The sequence below is a fragment of the Nicotiana attenuata genome, chromosome 6 (assembly GCF_001879085.1).
Source record: "Nicotiana attenuata strain UT chromosome 6, NIATTr2, whole genome shotgun sequence".
Lineage (NCBI taxonomy): Eukaryota > Viridiplantae > Streptophyta > Magnoliopsida > Solanales > Solanaceae > Nicotiana > Nicotiana attenuata.
Window position 1 is genome coordinate 69,993,583 of NC_031994.1, and position 22,243 is coordinate 70,015,825.

The window sequence follows — 22,243 nt, forward strand, 5'->3', positions numbered from 1 at the left end:
AGTTTTCCCTTCGGTGGCTCATCAACTACCGAATTCTCTACAATCTACCCAGATGATGAAAGCCTACTTTCCTCATTCCTTGGCCTCATTTCACCATTCTCATGGATAGTTTTCCAATACTCTTTTGTGCACTACACCAATTAGGTTGCCCAACATTGCAGCTTCCATCTATTCAGCATTTTGGGTGGCATGAGTTTCTTGTCTAGGTGGTCCTGCAAAAACTTGACCATGGTCTCGTACATCTCGAAATATAGAGAGAAAGGAGTTTAGACCTTCAGAAGAAGCACCCCCTAATATCCACAGCAACAAGTTGCTGAATGAGTTCATAGAACCAGGGTTAGTTCCAGTTTCAGACTGGGGGGCATCAGGTTGCCCTCCAAGTTGAAGAGGATTACCAAACTCATCTTGGTTTCCATTCCCTTGTCGATCTGGAACTCCAGAAAATTCAGCGGCACCGTTTCTTGGCACTGATGGATCAATTCTAGGCCCAGGACCAGGAGGCATATCAACATTAGTTGGAGCAGGGCTCCTTGCGTTTAATCTTGTGATGTGCAAAGTTGATGCGAGAATCGTAGAGGATGTGATATGAAAGTCAGGATGCTGCTGAAAATGGGAGCGTCTATTTTGCATAAATCTCTGCAGAGCTGGAACCTGAACGACAAAATTACGGGGACAAATCCCAATTTATATTTGGTTGAGATGATAAGAAAATCATTTTCCTTTTAAAACAATTTGATATTGATACAGATAAACTCCCATCTGATTTGAAAGAAAGCCAGGAATTCAAATGGAGATCAAGTGTAAGCGAAGACTGTTCAGCATCAATCAGTAGTAAACCTAGTCCATCGAGTGTTAGATTTGCTAACAGCCATCTAGCCAGGAAAAGATGGATCAAGCATGGAATTTCTCAAAGCAAATACATTCAAGCATGAGGTTATCATTATCAAACTAAAGTTCATAGGCAAATTGAGAACACTATGTCAGAAAAAACCTGTGTTTAAGTCAAGGGAAATTGTAGGGTAATCATCTTACTTCAATTAGCTAATCCTCTTGTGTTTCTGTCAGTGGGATTCGCTCCTAATGATAAAAGTTTTGGTTTGACATTTTCTCTCCACGGGAATAACAAAGAGATGAAAATTGTGCCCAAAATGTATAAAGAAATTAATGTTTCCTTCTTTTTCACTCTGTTTATTAACACACCTGCAACATATGTAGGACATGATTGTACTGGATCAAAGGAGTATAATACAAATCTTCAAGCATTCCAACACAACTAACACATCTTTCAGATGTAACTGTACTATAGAAAGTAAAGGAAGCATACAGTATATATACACACCCATCTACTTGTTAAAGAAAGCAAAAGCCCCTAAAACAGACTTACAGTTTTCTAGTGTCTAGACTTGTTAAAGAAAGCAAAAGCCCCTAAAACAAATAGAGAATCCTCTAACTACTATAAATATCGAAATTTGCATCCTACCTCAAAACGGTTCCAGAAATATAAAATAAGGTGTTGCATAAATGCAGCTGTTGTCGAGAGTGCTAGATAAGAAAAACCTGAGAAGATAAAACCATGTTGCCATATAAGAAACAATAACCAGAATTTGACCCTCAAGAAACCTCAAGTCATTTGGACATACCATAAGTATAAGAAAAGAAGTAGATGTGGAAAACCAGAAAATAGAGCAAAAAGAAGCGGGGAAAGTACTTCATTGATATTGGTGTGCGTACGCTGCAAGAGATAACCAAATAAGTCATCATATCAGACAGCCAATAAGAGAAAGGATGGCACATGAGAAATAAAATTCTTCACAGTAAGTCATCATATTTAACTAAACCTCCTTACAGATAAGCCTTATATCAGACTGCCAACCCCAAAAGATTGTCCTTTGCACTAAAACCTACTGAATACCATCTTCTTCACAGGCATCGAGCTACTGTAACAGCAAAATTATAGCAGTCCTCAATGGTTAATGTTCTTATTTTGGCAATTTATCTTAGTTAATTTTCATAAAATTTCTTGGTAGCAGGATTATAATTGTTTCTTTCCTTTTCATTCTTATCTTTTGTTTTTATAAAATTACGAGTCCTAGATCATTTAAGGACTAGGGTTCTTACAGTCCTCATTTTTTATTTTTTATAAATAGATTAAACCAGATTCAGTTTTGAAGTTATTCACCCTTTTATTGTAACTGACATTTATCCTTTTGTCAAGAACTTCTTTGGTTTGCTGAATCAGCCCCCATAAAGTATTTTTCCTCGGTTTTCCTCTAAGAAACTAGGGCTTCCACTGAACAGAACCCCTTCCTACTGTGCTCCTTCTTCACAGAAAGTTTATCTTGGCAAATAAACAATAGAAAAGACAAAAAATAAAAAAGACGGTAAATGTAAAACTACATTCACGAGTAATGATAGATACAAGATTACAGGGCTATTCTTCTGATCAACATAGAATACTGACAAAAGCTGCTGATGAAAGAAATTAGCCATTAAGCCCCTTGAGTGAAAGTAGTGCAGCCTGACCAAATGCTGATAGAGGTCTTCCAAGATGGGGATGTGTGGCCGTTATTAAGGGAGCACCAGACTATCTTCCATTATTATGCTAATAACTACCATCCTCCCTTCTCTTAGCCAGTTAATTACCCAACTATTTGGGAAAAATTTCAGGCAGTATAAATTAGCAATTACTTGAAACAGTTTTAAAGAGGTGTTAGAATTGTGTTCCTTTAATCAAATAGGTATAGATCCAACTATCATCACCCAAAAATGTATAGGACCCATCAGGATGTAGACACTCAGAAATAAACCACTAGACATGTTTCTCTGGTTCCATTATAAACTAGTATCAAAGATGGATAGAAGACCAATATCTAGGTTTTCCTATACAAGGATCAGCTTTTTCACTGAGTATTGCATAGGATAGTCAAAACAGCATTCAATGTTTAGATTATCTGGAAGTTATATAACCGGGCCTCTACCAAGTACGATCTGAATTTGTCATTTGTAACTAACAAACAGTAGTAATCAATGTCTTGTGCACGAGAGAGTGTGACAAAGACACACACATACACACACATACACACACATAGAGGGAGAGAGAGAGAGGGAGAGAGAGAGAGAGAGAGAGAGAGAGAGAGAGAGAGAGAGAGACCTGATTAGCGTAAACAGTTCGCACAGCCAAACAAAAATTAACACCATGAAAGCCAGTAGCTGATCATCATAGAACTCGAACAGAAAAAATAGGATTCCTATCATGATCTGCATATCGAACTCTAGGTTATGTCTGAATGACCTCAGATATATAACCAACATTCACTGACTACAAAACAGATGTACATGGAATTAACTGATAAATGAGCAGTCTGCTTACTGGTACAAAAACAAGGGACTCAATTACGTGCACAAAGATCAACTGAAATGTTGGAAGCCTATGCCGAGCATGATGCTGTAGCTGCACTGTACATAGTTTACAGAGTAGGTCTAAGAAAGGATAAGGAAGGAAACATCAAACAAAAACAAACAGCAAGTATTGGATAATCAATGAATCAATGATTGAAACATTCGTTTAGTATACAAGGTTAACAGGATATTTGCACACGAACGAGAGATTCATACTTCACAGCATAACCATATCTTTATTATTTTTTTGATAACCGAGAAATCCCCGAGGACCAATGGCGCGCGGTTCGAAACTCAGTGGATAATGGGTCCGCCCCTCTACCCTTCTCTACTTAAATACCAGGCTTTTGTTTGTGTCATGGCTCGAACCCGTGATGTGTGCCTAACCCACACATTACTTGTTTTGCTCTTACCAATAGACAAAAGCCCTGGGAGCTTTATATTTTTCTTCTTTGTTTTTCATGTTGACAAGTGATTGTTCTAAAATTAAAATATGATTGTACATTATTCAGATGCTAAAATATATGGCATTATAAATTCGCCATATAAGATGCTGCTACATTTCATAGCATCAAATATATAAAAAGAGAACCTACCCGTGAACTTCAGCATGCGAGTTTGGGTCTCTCTTAATGTAAATGAAACTGACATTGTTGTGGTAAAGAAAACAAAGAGCGACATCATGAGTACACCACACTTCGTGACAAGGTAGTCTGCAAGAAATATAAAGCAAATGCTCAGATGAGATCTAATCACATGTATTTGAAGCACTCATAACAAATCTAACCACGTGTATTTGAAGTGCTCATTACAAAGCTTCATATGATCAGTATGCATGCAAGTGCAACCACTAGTATGTCAGATGGAATTTACATAACAGTTACACAAATTCAAATTCAGACAAAGAAGAAAGCAACTTGACTTTCAACTAATACAATTTTGTTCATCTGTGAATTAACTGCCTCAGATCAAAACTTCTACACCCCGCCATTGCATTACATGCTAGACAGAATGGAAGTGTTACACTTCAGCTAAAAAACTACAAAAAACCACATTGTTTAAAGTCACTAGACACCATACCCTGACATGGTTCGGGGTTAAACAACCTTGAGATGAGTATATCTAAGGAAAAGTAAATTCCAATTTTCACAATAAAGTTCAATCAAACAATGGGATACAGTAACCCGTCATAAAAACATTATGTTAGACTTGGCAGATAATAGAAAAGAATGATAAACCTCCAAATCTTGCAGAACTTTCAGGTTGCTCATGAGCGTAAGTTAGATTATAGAACTCCTTCGTTTGGTGATTATAAAGATAACCTGCACAAAATTCCATGAAGCATCAGCACAACGAAAAACATGAAAATGAAAGTAAGCTTTGCTAAAGAGACTTGAATAAACCTTCATAAATCAAGTGGTTACGGGATTCTCCTAATCCAAAACTAGAGGCACATTGAAAGCATGCAAAAGTAAAAACTAATTAGGCTCAAGCTAAGAATCAGTTACATGCTTTAGGTCTGCTACACAACTAAGGGGGAAAACCAGCTGCAGAAGAGCAGTAAGATTTAATTATCAGGATTTAGAATAAAGGTATCATAAGAAGATGTTTGAATGAACGCACAAACATTTTAAGTATCGGGATAGAGAAAGTTCGTTGGACCATAGAATTATTTGTACAAATACACCAATTATTCATCTAGAATTTGGTTTTGGCCGCAATTCCACAGGTTTGTTCATTATATTAGGAGATATATGGTTTTTAATTTCAAAAAACCATCAGAATTTGGTTTTGTCCTTGAGTATTTGAAAACCACAAAAACAAAACCGACAAAGAAAGCACGCACTATCACACCTGCGAGCACGCGTACACAGATATTCACATTATTTCGTTGGTTGCAAAATTATACATCTGTCCCTCACTCCACCTTTAGAATCTCTCCTGACTGTGTACTACATGATCTTCAAGATTATCATAGTTTATGGCGTTTTCTAATTTACAGGCTTCAGTTTTTCTAGATTGACTTTTTGTCAGCTGCCAGAAGCTAAACACTCATGCTAGTTTGCTTTTTATCTTTATGCACGTAAAATACCTGGAAAATGTTTTTTTTACTATTTTCTTTGACACTTGGACTCTAACATTGCTATACTCTGTGGCGTACGCTTGTCCATTTTAACTTGTACAACAATAAGAACAACCCTTCAATCCCAAGCTAACAACAACAACAACAACAACCCAGTGTAATTTCACAAGTGGGGTCTGGGGAGGGTAGGATGAACGCAGCCTTACCCCCACCCTGGAAGGGCAGAGAGACGATTTCCGATAGACCCTCGGCTAAAGAAATGATGGAACAAGCACTGATAGCAATTAACAGCAATACAAGGTGTTTAAAAAACGAAGTCCAAGATATCAAAAGAGAGTATGAAAGAAGTACTAATAGACAGTAATAACAGTACAAGATATGAAGTGATAGCAAACTAAGGGAGTACCGAAAGCAAGTAACAACAATACAAGATATGTGGTAATAGCAAACTAAGGATAAAAGGGATACCATACTAACACTAATACTATTGAACTAAGAAGACACAGGGAAACGCTCGACTACCTACTAACCTTCTACCCTAATTCTCAACCTCCACACCCTCCTACCAAAGGTCATGTCCTCGATTAGCCCAAGTTGTGCCATGTCCCGCCTGATCACCTCTCCCCAAGACTTCTTTGGCCTACCTCTACCCTTCCTCTTTCCCCCAGGTCAACCTCTCACACCTCCTGAGTGGGGCATCTGTGCTTCTCCTTTTAACATGCCCGAACCATGTTAGCCTCACCTCTCGCATTTTTTCCTCCACAGGGGTCACTCCCACCTTGTCCCGAATAACTTAATTCCTAATTCTATCTAACCTAGCATGCCCACACATCTATCTCAACATCCTCATTTCAGCTACTTTCATCTGCTGGACATGAGAGTTCAATCCCAAGCTAGTAGAAATCAAATCCATGTTTAAACTTATCAGAAGAAAAAAAAAAGTTCCATATATTAATTACATTTATGTTGCGTTCCACTGGTTCCGACCTGGATAGAAGAAGAGAGTTGCAATAGGTTAACAATCACAGAAAAATAGCGAGTTTTTAGCACAAATGATCTCTAATGTTAGTGGGTAAGCCTAATTTTGTCCCTAAAATATAATCTTCAGCATATTAATTCTAAATGCTTGACAAACTTGAGCATGTCTGGTGTCTTTTAATGTAATCACAAAAATTTGTTTGTCGGAAGAGCCGTTACTAGACAGCTCATATTAGACGGACAAGTCACAAGAAATGCAAGTGCTAGTCATATCTGAAGACCACTTGTGAGTGTCATAGCTGACTGTGTCTGCTCTTTTGCAGTGATGAGTTGTGCATCGTATTGTGGTGCAATGCGTGTGTCAGTTTTCTCGGCTGAGCTCGGTGTGGATGTGGGTATATGTGTAAATACACACTAAAATTGCAGATGAAATTGCAGAGAATGTGGGCGCCAATTGTCACTCTGGTAAGCTTGTGCGTGTCTCTGTCGTGAGATTATGGAGAAAAAGGGTGAGGGAATGTGAAATATCTCTTTTCATTTTTTAGGATGTGACTGAATGTGTATGTATTTCGCAGTGAGCTCTCCCGTTTGAGATGAGAATATTAGCTGGGTTTATGTCTATTGTGAAACTCTTTATCCTGAGTGTATATATTTCTTGTTATGTTGCTCTGCATGATGTCCTCTGTATGTGTAAAACTTGTTCCTATGTTGTGGGCTTATATAGGGCAGGAAGAACGGGAAGATGACAAAAAACTGGAGTTAGGTGTAAGATTCTCTTGGGTGGGTTTGTTAGAACTGGTGAGGCGGAAGAGGCGCATGGTGCTGTTGTAAGGATTCGTGTGACACTTCGTTTGGAATGACGAAGAAAGAAGGGAGTGCTTTGGTTCTTTTCTTCAAGAAGAGCCGAGTTGAGGTTAGAGAGGTGAAATTTCCCGTCAGTTTTAACAAATGGAGTTTGACTTTCTATTAAAGGAGATTAAAAGTACTTAAACTTGGCAAATTTAAAGGATTAAATATTTCCATTGTTATATTTTAGAGACAACATGGACATACCCCAAACTTAAGGGACCATTTATGTTAAAAACTAAAAAGATAGCCCTAATGTGATGAATCCTTTAAAGGTCTTTATAGTCTAGTTAGCTACATTCACGTGACTATACGGTAGGCATGATTATTAAGAGAACCTCTGATTTTAGAGAACTCCTACTTTGTCTTAAAAGAGAAATATTTAGTATTCTAACGAATCTAGCCCAAAGAGCGCACTTGAAATAGAGGATATTTTCATTGGATATAGAGGATATATATAGTACAAGTTGAGGCGCATTAATTGATTGTAGTGTTTGAAAATCATTCATCTTCCACATGATTTATATATGTACATTTTTGAATTTTGAAAGTCAAATGTAGGGGACAAATATGAGACAAAGAACTCATGTGCCACTGTGTTCAACCATAAATTTTCATTCTACATATTGTGCACACATCTTTTTCTTTAAGCTGCTTAAACCAACCACGACGTGTTTCAAGCTGCTCAGATCAAATATATGTGCAGGTAGTTCTGGTTCTGTATTCAGCAGAATGTGAAATATGATTTGATTTTCCCATTTATAGCGAGACTGTTACTCATTTATTTTGGTTCTGGCTTTAAGTATCAGATAGGCTTAGCTGGTTTATCCTATAGTTCTATGCCAGTCAGAACTGATAGTTATAGCAAATATAAATAAAACACAACAAAGAAATGTAGCACCAAAGGTTATGCTGTTACTCAAGTGAGACAGTTGCATAGGCAAAAAGTTGCTGATATGTTGAAGTACTTAGTACCTTCTCCAGGAGAATTCAACAAACTATTCATCAAAATAGTGTCATATCCCACAAGTCTGTTTATAAGAAGCTGCTGCCACCTGGAACAAAGAAGCTTTCTATTTAAATATGATGATTTTACCTAAATAAGTCATCAAAACTTGAGTGTATCAAAATCTATTGATATAAACTTCAATCAAGAAGAGAATCCAACTTTCACCAACCAAGTTATTGTAATCATAAATAAGAGAGCATAAGAAGAAAAGGAAGTGTTGGGGTAAAGAAATCCTTGTGTTTATAATTTGTTTATGAATGACTAGTGATACAACAAAAGTACTGTCATATGGGTGAAGGATTTGCTAATCAAGCAAGAAGTTAAAAGCAAAATAGGAGAAGGCAAGATTATTTGTATTGTAAGTCCATGATCATGTCCCATGTTTTTCCACCACGTCGGTGGTAAGAGGAAAACCGAACAAGCTCCAGAAACATTAAATGGGAAACAAAACGAAAAAGAATAAGAAAATAAGAAAAATAAATTTCTTTTGACAACCTTAATTCAAGTGCTAAAGATATCATAACCATTGCCCTTCTGACTGAAGTTCACAGCAACAAATGAAAATCATAGAACACACCTTTATGTATTTAAGTGATACTTTTAGTGAAGGGGTATGAACTGACCTGTTACCAAAGCAGGAATGCCAGGCTGAGATGCTTATGTTTATTGTGCGAATGTTATGGCGCAATCTAGCTTCCTCGGGTAGTAACAAGTAACCCTGGGAAGAAATGGTAGCATTCAAACATTTTTATTAATAAGACAAACTTTAGCACTTCCGCAATAGTTTAGGAAAAGAAAAATAAATGAACAACAGGAAGGACAAGCATGCAACACCAATACCTTCTCTTTGGTGTATAAGTAAGTGGGTTCAAATGCCTTGCTTCTTGTCTCAAGCCACTGCACTGCATAGCCAAATAAGATCACAACCATCGAAAGATAGATAATTCAACAAAACCATCAACAACTATCGACAAAGTACCAACTAACATGAATTTGATCTCTCAAAAAGCATTAGCAGCTTCATTTAGCTCAAACAATTAAAGTAGTCTTAAAGCAAGCCTTTCACTTATATAAAGATACATAAATATCGAGGAATCCAAAGTCGTATATTAAGATTACACGTACTTAATGACAGATTCTGACAGCCAATGCTCTTTAAATGTAGGTCAGCCCGTGAACATAGTCCAATTAATACCTGTCCTCCCTGTGTCTTTGCTCATTCTTCCCCCTCTTCTCTGACCAGTGTTCTTTTCTTTTTTTCTTTTTTTTCTTTTTTTCCTTTTCCTGTTTATTTATATTCATCTTGGGTGGAGTTGGAATGTCTTTAGTCAAGGATATACTGTATTGACGTGAATAATAGCCTGTTTGGCCAAGCTTTTTTTTTGGGCCAAAACTTTTGGCAAAAAATTGAGGTGTTTGTCCAAGCTTTTGGAAGGAAAAAAAGTGCTTTTGAGGAGAAGCAGAAGCAGTTTTTGAGAAGCAGAAAAAAGTAGCTTCTCTCCAAAAGCACTTTTGTGAGAAGCACTTTTGAGAAAATACACTAAGAAGCAGTTTTCAAAAGCTTGGCCAAACACTAATTACTGCTCAAAAGTGCTTTTCAAATTAATTAGCCAAACACAAATTACTTCTCACTAAAAACACTTTTTTTAAAAATACTTTTGAGAAAAGCACTTCTCAAAATAAGCTGATTTTAGAAGCTTGGCCAAACAGGCTATAAAGCACAAGGAAATGGAGATACAAGTTCACCAAGTTCCATACAATGTTTTTGCAAAAAAACATGTACAGTTTTGATCATTGGAAAATTTACTTTCAACATTTTGGTGTTAGCACATAAGAACATTAAAATGCCAAATAATTGTTCAGGCCGCCCTTAATAGACTAATCAGAAATGTACGAAACACCTTAATCCAAAATGAATAGACAACATCCAAATCACCTACACAAGTTTCTTGGACATTAAGAAATTGCAACTTCAAGCCTATTAGGGTATCGTAACATAATATACTCCATGTCTCTAATTTACCCTATATTTATTTATTACTCAAACACGCTTGCCATAATGTTATCATACACCACCTACAAAGAATGCTTTAGAAGACGGTAACTTCAAGGACCTACAACAACAACGCATTAGTCCCAAATAAGTGGGTTCAAAGACCTACTAAAAGATAAATTAAAATAAAAAAGGTGGATGTACATGAGGAATTATTTGGGGTTTCACAGACCATCTCTGCAGCTACACTGCATCCTATGCACCTGAAAAGCCGATTTGACAAGCGCAGTAACATCGGATGAAATGGCAAGGGCATGTTTATCTGATCCAAGCTGAATTTCGTCATTATATATCGTGTTTTTTGACTATCTATACATCACTAACAAACCATTAGTATGGTAGGCAGAGAAAACAAGGGGTAATAGAGTAGAATCAGAGGATTAGATTTTGTTTTAAGCTTAAAACGTGCGAAAAGGGACACGCTAGAAACTTTACTAGGTCAATACATTTTATCCTTATACAGGCATGTTGATTTTTGGGCCTATTAAAATGAAGTGCCTTTGTACCAAATAACTGTACACAAGTCTTTGTAACATAGTCTACCTTTATACAGTTGCAGAATAAGCATATTGTATGTACTGAGTTACCGAACCGAAATTTGGTATTTGGTATCCGGTATTCGGTATTTGGTATAGTATTTGGTTTAAGCTTTTAAAAATTTTGGTATTCGGTATGGTAGTATGGTATTTGGTATTTAAAAGACAACAACAACCACCACCCAGTATAATCCCACAAGTGGGGTTTGGGGAGGATAGGATGTACGCAGCCTTACCCCTACCCTGGAAGGGCAGGGAGACTGTTTCCGATAGACCCTCGGCTAAAGAAGGTGAAGGAAGCCCTGATAGCAAGTAATAGCAAGACAAATAATTAGAAAACTAAATCGAAGATAGCAACAGAGAATATGAAAGGGGTACCGGTAACAAGTAATAGCAAGATAGTATATTTAAAAAAAAAATCCAAGGCAGCACACGAAAATATGAATGAAGTACTACTAGCAAACTACGGAATTACCGATGGCAAGTAATAACGGAACAAGACATGCGAATATAGCAAACTAAGAAAAAAAAAAAGGGTATCATACTAGCACTAATACTATCGAACTAGAGAAGACAATGGGAAACGCACGACTACCTACTAACCTTCTACCCTAATCTTCAACCTCCACACCCTTCTATCTAGGTTCATGTTCTCGGTCAGCTCAAGCTGCGGCATGTCCCGCCTGATCACCTCTCCCCAAGACTTCTTTGGCCTACCTCTACCTCTACCTCTCCTCTCACGTCCCAAGGCCGACCTCTCACATCTCCTGACTGGGGCATCTGTGCTTCTCCTCTTAACATGCCCGAACCATCTCAACCTTGCCTCACGCATCTTTGCCTCCACAGGGGCCACTCCCACCTTGTCCCGAATAACTTCATTCCTAATTCTATCCAACCTAGTATGTCCACACATCCTTCTCAACATCCTCATTTCCGCTACTTTCATCTGCTGGACATGGGACTTTTTGACTGGCCAACACTCTGCCCCATACAACATAGTCGGTCTAACCACTACCTTGTAGAACTTACCCTTAAATCTCAACGGCACATTCTTATCACACAGGACACCGGAAGCGAGCCTCCACTTCATCCACCCTGCTCCGATACGGTGTGTGACATCCTCCTCATCTATCTCCCCATTCTGAATTATAGACCCCAGATACTTGAAACTCTCTCTCCTGGGAATTGGTATTTAAAATACAAATACCGAAATACCGATACCGAACCGAAATACATTCTAACTTACACAATACACATATTTTTTATTATAACATAAATATATGAAAGCTCTAAAATTTCACTTCATTTATCCTTGGGTTTTTTTTCTTTTACTAATCATTGCTGCATTAGGACTTGTATAATATTAATTTTGCTAGCTAGTTAAGGTGCATCTTTCTCCCGTCAATATCATCCAAAAGCTGCTTGAAAGCTGTGAATTCATTTAGGACTTGGTAGAGTGGATGAGTTTGCAGATCTTGTGATATGAGATGATTCGGAGGTGTTCTTCCATGAGCTGCAAAATTCCTTGAGTTCACTCCACTTTTATCGTATAATCGCTCTGTATTATGGAGAAGTTTTGCAGCTCATGGAAAGGTCAGAGAACCTTTCCTTCAGTTCACACTCTATAATTGAAAGTTTTAAAAGGTACTTTTTTTGATTTAGTGGCTCGTTCAAGAATTTTTTTACTTTTTAAAGATAAAGATAAGTTAAAATTCTCTATCCAATCTGAACAAATCGAAGTTACCGAACCAAATAAATCAAAACAGAAAGGACGGAAACTGACCATACTGAATTTTATTAGGTATAGTATTGTTGTCACATTTTAAGAAACCGAATACAAAAAATATCAAACCAAAATGTCTAAACACCATACCATTCCAACCGATGAACACCCCCTAATAGCTACTAATGACATAAACACCCACATGTCATTCATCAAAACTATAAATGATAGGAGAACGGAAAGCAGAGCCGCGAGATAATGGCTCGGCACTTAGAAACAAACAGATTCAACCAACCAATGCAAGAAGGTTAAGAAAATAATTTCATTCCAACAAAATTATCTTCAAAAGAATCTTCGGTTGAAAAATGTTTTAGAGCTAACTAGAAAGAGCCTTCATGGAGCTTTCGCTTCCAAGATAATAAAGGTAGGCAAACAACATCCCAAAAAAGGAGCAGTTAAACTTAAAATAACAATTCAGTAACCTTTTTGGCCATCCACCAACATTGGGAAGAATAGACATAAAAAGAAACTCCTAATTTGTCTTTACTAAGATTGAGCTCATTATGCAGTTGTGGCTACTGCACAGGATTATTAGAAGGTAGATAGATACCAGCATAAGAGTTTAGCCTGTCCAAGTGAAGCGCCTTGAGCAACTTAGGAATGTCAATATGTAGATGTATACCAGCAATATCCTGCACATTGGAACTTTAGTCTGAGAAGCACGTTAAAGCAGGGATCAGAATGAGCTTGACATTTAAATTTACCAGGAAAACTAGAGGAAAAGAAACAAAAAGGCACTCACTTATTAGATCAAACTAAATATCTAACAGCTCATTATTAGAGATAGAAGAAGTAAACATTATTGTGAAAACATACAAGTTGGATGCCCACCGCCACCGGTACACAATAGTGTACAGGATAAGTAATGCATCATTTCTTCTGGGGAAAAATATCAGGTATTTAAAATCTAGCTCCACAATGTATCAAGACCAAATGCTGCCATAAAGATGATCAGCAAAGTAAACCCTAAGTGAAACGTTGTTACCGGACAATAACATCAAACTCAAACAAAACTTCAGCAAAACATACTTTTTTTTTTTGATGACCGAGAAATCCGTCTGGGGCCGATCCTTTGGACCAACCGCAGCCTTCGAAACTCGGTGGATAATGGGCCCGCCCCTCTACCCTTCTCCACTTAAATACCAGCCTTTGCTTTTGCATGGTGTGGGGGCTTGAACCTGTGACCTAAGACACAAATCCACCACCCTTTGCCACTTGAGCTAGGCCCTGGGGGCCTTCAGCAAAACATACTTGGGGGTTACAATACTAATCAAATTCCTGAGAACAACAAAGGACAAACATGGGCACTAGTCCGCAGTTCAATCAGTCACCTGCCAAAATTCAGAACCCAAAATGCGCAGAGGAGAGCAACCTAAACTGAAAGATGAAATAAGACCTTAAAACCTTTGTAATGGGACTTCCTAACATATATTCGAACTTCAAAATCTTTTATTTAAATGCACATCTCATAACTTCAATTTATGTTGTGGAAACTTTTCCTTTTTTGTGTGATATTTGGGTCTGTATAACACCTGATCTTCTCAGTTCCTTTAAGCATAACTTACAACACACTAAGTAAACTTCCATATAGAATTAACAAAAGAGAAGTAAGAAAGACATAATAGGCTATGTTCTTCACTAGGTACTGTAACCTTTCAAAAAGCTAATCACAGAAATACATAAAACTGGTAATAAAAAGTAAGCTATCTGATGTTCAGATTCATTCTCTTAATCACTCACCTTGGCCAAAATAATAATAATAATAATAATAAGTGTCATGTGGTAGAAATAGCAAGTTTAATGACAAAAAGTTGCACGTGAAGCAATAAATTTATATAATATATTAAAAGCACGAAGGCCCTTAGCGAAATATTGTTCGTCTTTTTTACCCTTCAAAAATAGATTTCGCACTAGATAAAATTGTAATTTAGTTTTATTTTTCTAATATTTAAGAATTTGATATCAAGTAAAATTTTAAATATTAAACCTTCCCTTATTTGAAAAAGTAATTAAAACCAAAATAGAAAAATCCGAAGTTGAGAAAATCAAAGTAGGAAACAAAATATCATGCACCTAGAACTCTATTAGGTTTAGGAGCCTTCATTACGAGTATAATCGATTTAATTTTTTAATAATATGATTTGATTATTAAAAAAGTAATTGAAAGAATATGTAGAAACTACAAATAAAGTTCTTTTTTCTATTCGAACTATACACAATTTTACTCCTTCCCTTTTTTGAACCATACAGACAAACACTTCTTATATAGGATTTTGTTTGCACATAACGATTCTCTTGTCAATGGAACATCCAGACAGATTTACTATTTTTTAGAGGTAATTCTTCTTCAGTCTTTGAGTTGTAATAATCAGGTAGATTGAAGCTTCATATTTTCATTGAACATGACGTTTCTTAATTTTATTTAATTGACGAAAATACACAGAGAAGCTAATTAATAGTATCATTGCACCTCTCAACCTATGATTTAGTCCATATTAATTCTGATGCAAAGAACAACTCATGCTATTTGTTGCACGAACAAGCCAATGCTAAGCCATGTTCGTTTTCACTCTATGAATTATTTTTTCCCCCTGATTTCATTGTAGATTTGACAGTGAGATTTTTACAATTGTGATGCTTTCAACCTCGATACTAACATCAATACTGTATCTTCAATCTCTATTAGAAGTACTCCTTTAACATGTTGTCCAAGTTTCATCTTCTTGTTTCAATGCACTTTGTATCTGAATGAACACAACAATGGTACCTTTTAGATTCCAAATTGCAAGATTCTCAATTATAGAGATTTTTCTTTTGCTATTTTTATATGTTAGATACCAGTTTCGTTGTCCCAGCTTTTTATGTTATAGGTCAGATGAAAAGTTGAGTTTGAATCACTCTAATATAGTAATTATGTTACATTTAAACTCAAACTAATTTTAATCGATTCTTGGTCTTGTTTTAATTTTATTGTATTTGGTGTTGTTTTAATTTTACAATAGTTAGTTATTCATATGTAAACATATGTTTGTACTGACTTTTTTTAAAAAAATTATAGGTGGTGTTGCAGGATGACTAAGCGAGTAAATAGTTTATGGCCAGTATGAGCTTTCCTTCCTCCTCCAAGGAAGTTCAACAAAGGAGGAAAGAAAGGCCTTTTACAATATTTAATTATGACAACAATCATCCAGAATCAAAATTTGCACTTTCTGTAAGCTTTGATTTTTATAAGATAAATAAATATTTTTAAGTTATGCATTATATTAAAAGAGTATTACCTTTAAATTTTATAATAATCGCTAGGCTACACGTGCAAGGCACATACTCTAAAACTAGTACATGGAAAACCACAAGTAGGCTAGTGTTCCTAAGCATACTCCTAGCCTATTTAGCTAGGAAATATTCCAGTCTAGGTTAAGACCATCTCAATTTACCTTGGATTTTCATTTGCACGAAAAACATTAATAAAAGATGGCATGAGATAAGCACAGCAAGCTTTGTACTTTATAATACGATTCACTTAGCTAGTCTTGTTCCCAGATGAGGGAAACCCATAATATGCTAACATAAAGTATCAGAGAAGATGCAAGCTAGTTTTACACTTATCCAAACTTACCCATAATCCTCCAAGTACCCGCTTGGAAATTCTCCAAATGAAAGACAAACGTCCATGCCATTTTTGGCCAATTCGAATTATAGCTGCTTTGAGTGATTCCTTTGGCGAGATGAAAAATCGTGCACGTGAACTTTCCTTATTGATTTTAGGGATCACATCATCAACCACTGACTCACTCTTCATAGAACTCCCCAATGAAGATTCAAAGAACTCACCGTTTGAATGTAATAGAGATTTACCACTTTTGGCACCGTCACTTAACCAGTCCAACCATGGTTTTGTAGCTGTGGTAACTGAACTATCTTCATTCCCACGTTTCAGGTTCTCACTTATAGGTTCTTCGTTGGCGACGTTTACTACATCATAGTTGGTTTGATTCTGTGACCACAAGCCAGCACTTGTAATCTGTAGGAGAAAACAGAATCAGCTGGATTTTACAGGATGATATAACTAGCACACGTGAGTGATCAGAAATTTACTAAATAACCAAAACAGCAATAATAATGCAATTATGTACTAAATGGGAACTTATATAGATTCATGAAAATGCGACAAACGCTAGATATTCTATAAGGAATTATCCCTCAAGATTAGTCAACTCAGTTTATCACCTATATTTGCTTTGAACCACGCCTTTTTCATTATTCATATTTCTCTTAATTTTCTTTTGAACAATTTGTTAAACTTTATCAGCACACAACTTTTTTTTTGCTAAGAAATTATGTGAACCAGCTCAAATGAGGCTTAAACCCTTCAATTAAAAGAAAAAGACGAAAAAACATAGCTGCTTAGATGCTTATGCAAATATTCAGCTGTAAAAGATCTAATATCTTTCTTTCTTTGGGGGGATAACAGTATGTCTTGGCCAACTAACGCACCTCGGCTAATCAACCAATACCTGTTTCCTTCCACCACTGGAAATGGAAGAGCAATTTGATGAGACTTCATCAGATGATTGTACAAGAAGGCACTAGATTATTTAGAGAGAAAAAAAAAAGAACAGATGATAAAATATCGACCATAGGCATCCATTCCCTAATCTATGCCAATAGATCGTGAGATCCATGTACTTGAGTTGTCAAATGAGCCACATTAAAAGTGAAAGCTTATATACAATGGCCCACATGCGTCCAAATAGAGCTCGATTGAAAGACCCCAAGCGTACATGACATAACCATTAAAGTACTACAAATGAAGATAAGGCTCTCTAAGGGAAAAAAAAGAATAGTTTCAAATGAGACACTACCTAGGTGTAGGATGTTCCTCACTTCATTGCTACACTTTGGCAGCTGGAAACTAAGATACTTCAAAAAGAAACTACACCAACCACCTATATTCACTCTAATAGGCCAACCTGAACTTACCATGGTCTTAATGTCAGATGAAATGGCCATGGTTTCAACTGTGTGAGTAAAGATCTTTTCTTTGGTCCACTTTCTCTTGGGCTTGGTTGCTCTTTTTACCATTTGCTGCAGTAAATGAGATGGGATATATGACTTTTGCTCCGTTTTGGGGACTCATTAATATGACATTAATAGAGCTCCATTTATCTGTTTCTCAAAAATAGGTAGATTTCTTAGGACTAATTCTTTATTTTGAAGTTACCATGGAACCAATTTGGTTAGGATGCGCAAACGAAAAAATTGGTAACTCAAGACTAGACACCATATATATATCACATTGTCATTTGCTAAAAGAGAAAGATCATAAGCCGACTAAACCTTCAGCCTAATGCTGATCAATTGGCTTTACATTACAAGGCCACCATTAAGCCATACCTATACTAAGTCCTCAACATAGATAGAGGAAGATTATTTGTGTTTGGAACTTTGGATTGGGATGTCAGCAGAGTGGTTGAATTTCTCAAGTTGTTAGACAATTTTAAAGGTATCTCAGAGAGGGCATAGGCTAGTGTAGAGAGGGACTAGCAAGGGACTTTTCACTGTGAAATCAGCAGGGGTGTTCATGGTTCGGTTTGGATCGGTTTTTCCCTAAAAAGAAACTAAACCAAGTAAGTCGGTTTTTCAAATATTAGAACCAAACCAAACCAATTAAGTCAGTTTTTTCTCGATTCGGTTTATGTCGGGTTTTGTCGGTTTTTCGGTTTTTTCGGTTATTTGTCGATTTTTTCTTAAATATAAGACATACATTACCAAACACATATTCCGACGACCACATTTTCAACGTAATACTATCAAATCAATTGCCCTTTGAGAAATCTATTATTTACTAAAATATATTGATGATAATTGAATCAAATAGTGATGAATAATTTAAGGACTCAATTAAAAATATATTTTTTTCTTAGCATGAAATGGATTCTTACACTTAACAAAAGAAAACTACCAATCAAACTAGAATATAAAGGTAAAAAACTGTACTAAAAGTGCAAACGATTAACATTCACCATAAATTTTTTGAAACTTTGTATAAAAATATACATATATATAGGTGTAATAATAAATTTGAAATAGCTACTCCTATAGTCGGTTTGGTTGGGTTTTTTTCGGTTATTTTTTGATTAAAACCAAAACCAAACCAAATTTGATCGGTTTTTAAAATTCAAAACCAAAACCAAACCAAATCAAAAAGTATCGGTTTTTTTGGTCGGTTTGATATGGTTTTTGGTTTGGTTCGGTTTTTTGGGTTTTTATAAACACCCCTAGAAATTAGCATATGCATGCTTAAATTGTACTGGGCAACACTTCGGCTCCTGGCAGTGGAAACATGTATGGAAAGTGAAGATTCTTCTCAAAGTGGCATGTTTCCGCTGGTTAGTGGTTAGAATGGCAGTCTTGACACATGACAATGTGATGAGAGGGCTGCCTTTATGTTCCAGGTGCTTTATGTGTGGTAGAGAGTCGGAAACTGTTAATCACCTGTTTTTGCACTGCCAAGTAACTGTATGGCAGTTATTTTTTAATGTAATGGTCAATGCCATGATCAACTGGTGAACTCCTAGCATGTTGGAATGACAAGGAAAACATGATAAGGCAGAAGAAGTGGTGGAGCATCATCCCAGCATGTATTTGGTGGGCAATTCGGAAGGAGAGAAATCTTAGATGTTTCGAAGACATTTCGAACTCTCAACAGAAGATCAAGATGAATTGTATATTTTTGTTCTACCTTGGTGTAAAGAAGGTTCATAGATGATGTAGGATCTTTGTTAGACATCATTGGGACCTTGTTATAAGTACAAGGCTAGAATTTCTGTTTGCTCTTTTTTGTTTGAACTGTAACTTTACTAATGAGTTTTACATATAAATGTTACCCTTCTCAAAAAACATTGATGATTTTTTTTGGTTGAGAAACATCGATAATTTATTAATTTATTCATCACATTTCTACATGCAAATATTTATATTTTATATGATCCTACCCTAGGCTTTCCTTTGTCTGATTCCAGGCTAAACACTTTTCAACTTAAGCTACAATATTCAAAACCTAAGTTGCACGGACTCATCATTTTTTATGCCAAAGCCGTCTCGACACGACTCTGGGACGGGTGCGGGTGCAGGATACATTTGGGATTCAGTCAACCAACTTTGGATACTTTGACAGAAGTCCATGGACAAATTTCGGGGAATAATTGAGATTTTTATTTCTCACATAAAAGATAAAACAGATTTAAGACATGGGAAACGGCATACCTTCAATATAAATATAAGTTTTTCTACAGTATAATGTAAGTTTTACAATTTAAGACATGGAGAATGAAAGATTGAATTCTACAATATACGTGTAAGTTTTTCACAGAATATCTCTCAAAATTTAGAATATCTTTATAGCTCTATTTTTATAATTTTGAATTTTCCTAGCCGAATCCCAGCACCCGTATCCATAACTGGATCCGCACCCCGAATCTTAAATTTAGATTTTGTTGAATCCGACTCTTGGATCCGTACACCAGCACCCGAGTGCGAGCAACTTAATTCAAAACCCGAAATTCAAAAACACAAAACTGAAGCCTTTTTCAGCACTAGCTTTTATTTCAACAACCGAAAACCTAGATGCATATCCACAATTATTATTGAGAACATAAAACAGAAGAAGTTTTACAGTACAGCAAATGAGAAAACTCACCTTGATTTGAATAAGTTGTGCCTCTGAGATGTTCACTCTAGACAGCTCACTTGAGCAGCCAGGCTACACAGAACAAATTATAGCCATTACTTATACATTTTACATGGAAAGGAACGGAAGAACACAACAACCCCACCATATTCAGAAAGAAGAGAAACCTCCATAAAGAACCACTAAGAGAGTCAGTCAATCAAATATAATATCTAAAACAATTTTCCCTTTTAAATTCTTCAGCAATTCTTATACAGATTTTTTCTAATCTAAACTCTTTTTTTAATGTAAATAGTTTTATTAATCATGAGAAAATATGGTGTTAGTATACCAAAAAGAAAAAAATGATTCTCTACAAACAATACCCACTCTTCTGTACAAAGTAAAACCTCATTGGCGCATCAAAATGAAACTACGGATGAGAGGCTATTTGTGCATAGTCATTCTCTCTCTCTCTAGGAATTTGATTCTTACCTAGCCAAGAGGTTATGATAATAAAAACAATTTATTCCTCCAAAACTCAGGTTAGCGGGACCCAAATTATGCAAGTAAGGACTAACTCCGGAAATTCGCACAAGAGTAATCCGACATTAAGGGGAAATCCATAAAAGATGCAAAACTAAACCACTCAATTAGCAAATTCAACTTCCCAGAAAACCAAATATTTACCAACCCTCCCCCAAAAAATGAAAGAAAACAAACAACAATTTTGATTTAAGGGGAAAAAATGAAATTGTGAATTCAATTTAACAAGTAAAGAGGGTAACCTGTTGAACATAATTGCTGTGCAAAAAAAATTCAGTTCCATAAAAGAGGTAACAATTTTCCCAATAAAAAGTAAAAGAGAGTATTTAAGGAGAACCTGTTGAACATAATTGGCGTGCATAACGACGAGAATAGAGAAAAGAGTGACGGCGATGAAGAGATACAAATACTCCAGAGTAGCTCTGACCCTGGGCCGAAGCATCTGAGCAAATCGTTCTTGAACCCTTATAAACGTCTGCTCTGGATCCATCTGTACATAGAACTAAAAGAAAAAGGGCTTTCCTATATATATCCCTAAGATTGCAAATCAACCTTTTTGTATCATTTGAGGGTTTATGGGTCTTCGCAATTCCTCGCTTTTTGCCTAATTAGGATTCTCGAATAGAATTTAGTTGGAGACCATCGTCAAAGTTCAAAGAGGGGATGCTGCGAGCCTGCGACTGAGAGGGATGGATGAAGATGTCAAATATGGGTCAATGCATGAATGAAAATGTTTTCCTATATTTTCCTTACAAAATATTTTCTTAGAAAATAAGTGCTTTTTCATTTTAGTTAAGTAGTAAAAAATTATTTTTAAAAATATCATAGTTTAAACAAATACTAAGTGAGATGAAATAGATAAAGTACCTAAAAAGATGATACGTATGAATTTAGGGGTCGAGATGACAATAGCAAAGGCAGGGATAAGGGGTGGGTGGGGTTGATGGAGGGTAACGGTGGGATGAAGGTGGTGTATCTCGACCCGAGCCGTGATAGCGTCTAACCCACTTGCTAGATAAGACAACACTCAATCAACCACCCAAACAAGAACTCCGCTATGATAGGGATGCCCAGCTCACAAATCTATAAACGTAGATAATGGGCAAATTACTATTCGGGTGGGGACCAACTGCAAAAGCAAGAGAGACGGAGAGGAACTTAGAAGTCGGCAAAAAAAAGCTTTGAGTGTAGCCATGGATTCTTTTATAAGACTTCAAGAAATTTCGCAAGAAATCTCTCAAGTCGAAGAGGAGAAGCCCGGAATTGCGTTATCGGAGCCGAGCCAGGAATGGCCATCTGTGCGTAACAGCTACTGGTGTCATCACCCTGCCGCAACCGGTC

General features: G+C 36.4%; 1 protein-coding gene across 1 annotated transcript in view; it reads right to left on the reverse strand.

The window, feature by feature from the left end:
* Nucleotides 1-21,627, reverse strand: part of LOC109227167 (membralin) — a 21,826-nt gene extending 199 nt beyond the window's left edge. Inside the window, exons 1-14 of the mRNA XM_019392220.1 lie at nt 21,240-21,627; nt 20,387-20,449; nt 16,304-16,708; nt 13,238-13,319; nt 9,156-9,217; nt 8,939-9,033; nt 8,282-8,361; nt 4,638-4,721; nt 3,996-4,112; nt 3,371-3,456; nt 3,152-3,258; nt 1,641-1,732; nt 1,481-1,557; nt 1-651 (exon numbers count right to left, since the gene is read on the reverse strand). The exon at nt 1-651 is cut by the window's left edge and continues 199 nt beyond it. Of these exons, the coding sequence (XP_019247765.1) occupies nt 169-651; nt 1,481-1,557; nt 1,641-1,732; nt 3,152-3,258; nt 3,371-3,456; nt 3,996-4,112; nt 4,638-4,721; nt 8,282-8,361; nt 8,939-9,033; nt 9,156-9,217; nt 13,238-13,319; nt 16,304-16,708; nt 20,387-20,449; nt 21,240-21,392 (1,986 nt within the window). The 5' untranslated portion in view covers nt 21,393-21,627 and the 3' untranslated portion in view covers nt 1-168. The remainder of the gene's footprint in view (nt 652-1,480; nt 1,558-1,640; nt 1,733-3,151; nt 3,259-3,370; nt 3,457-3,995; nt 4,113-4,637; nt 4,722-8,281; nt 8,362-8,938; nt 9,034-9,155; nt 9,218-13,237; nt 13,320-16,303; nt 16,709-20,386; nt 20,450-21,239) is intronic.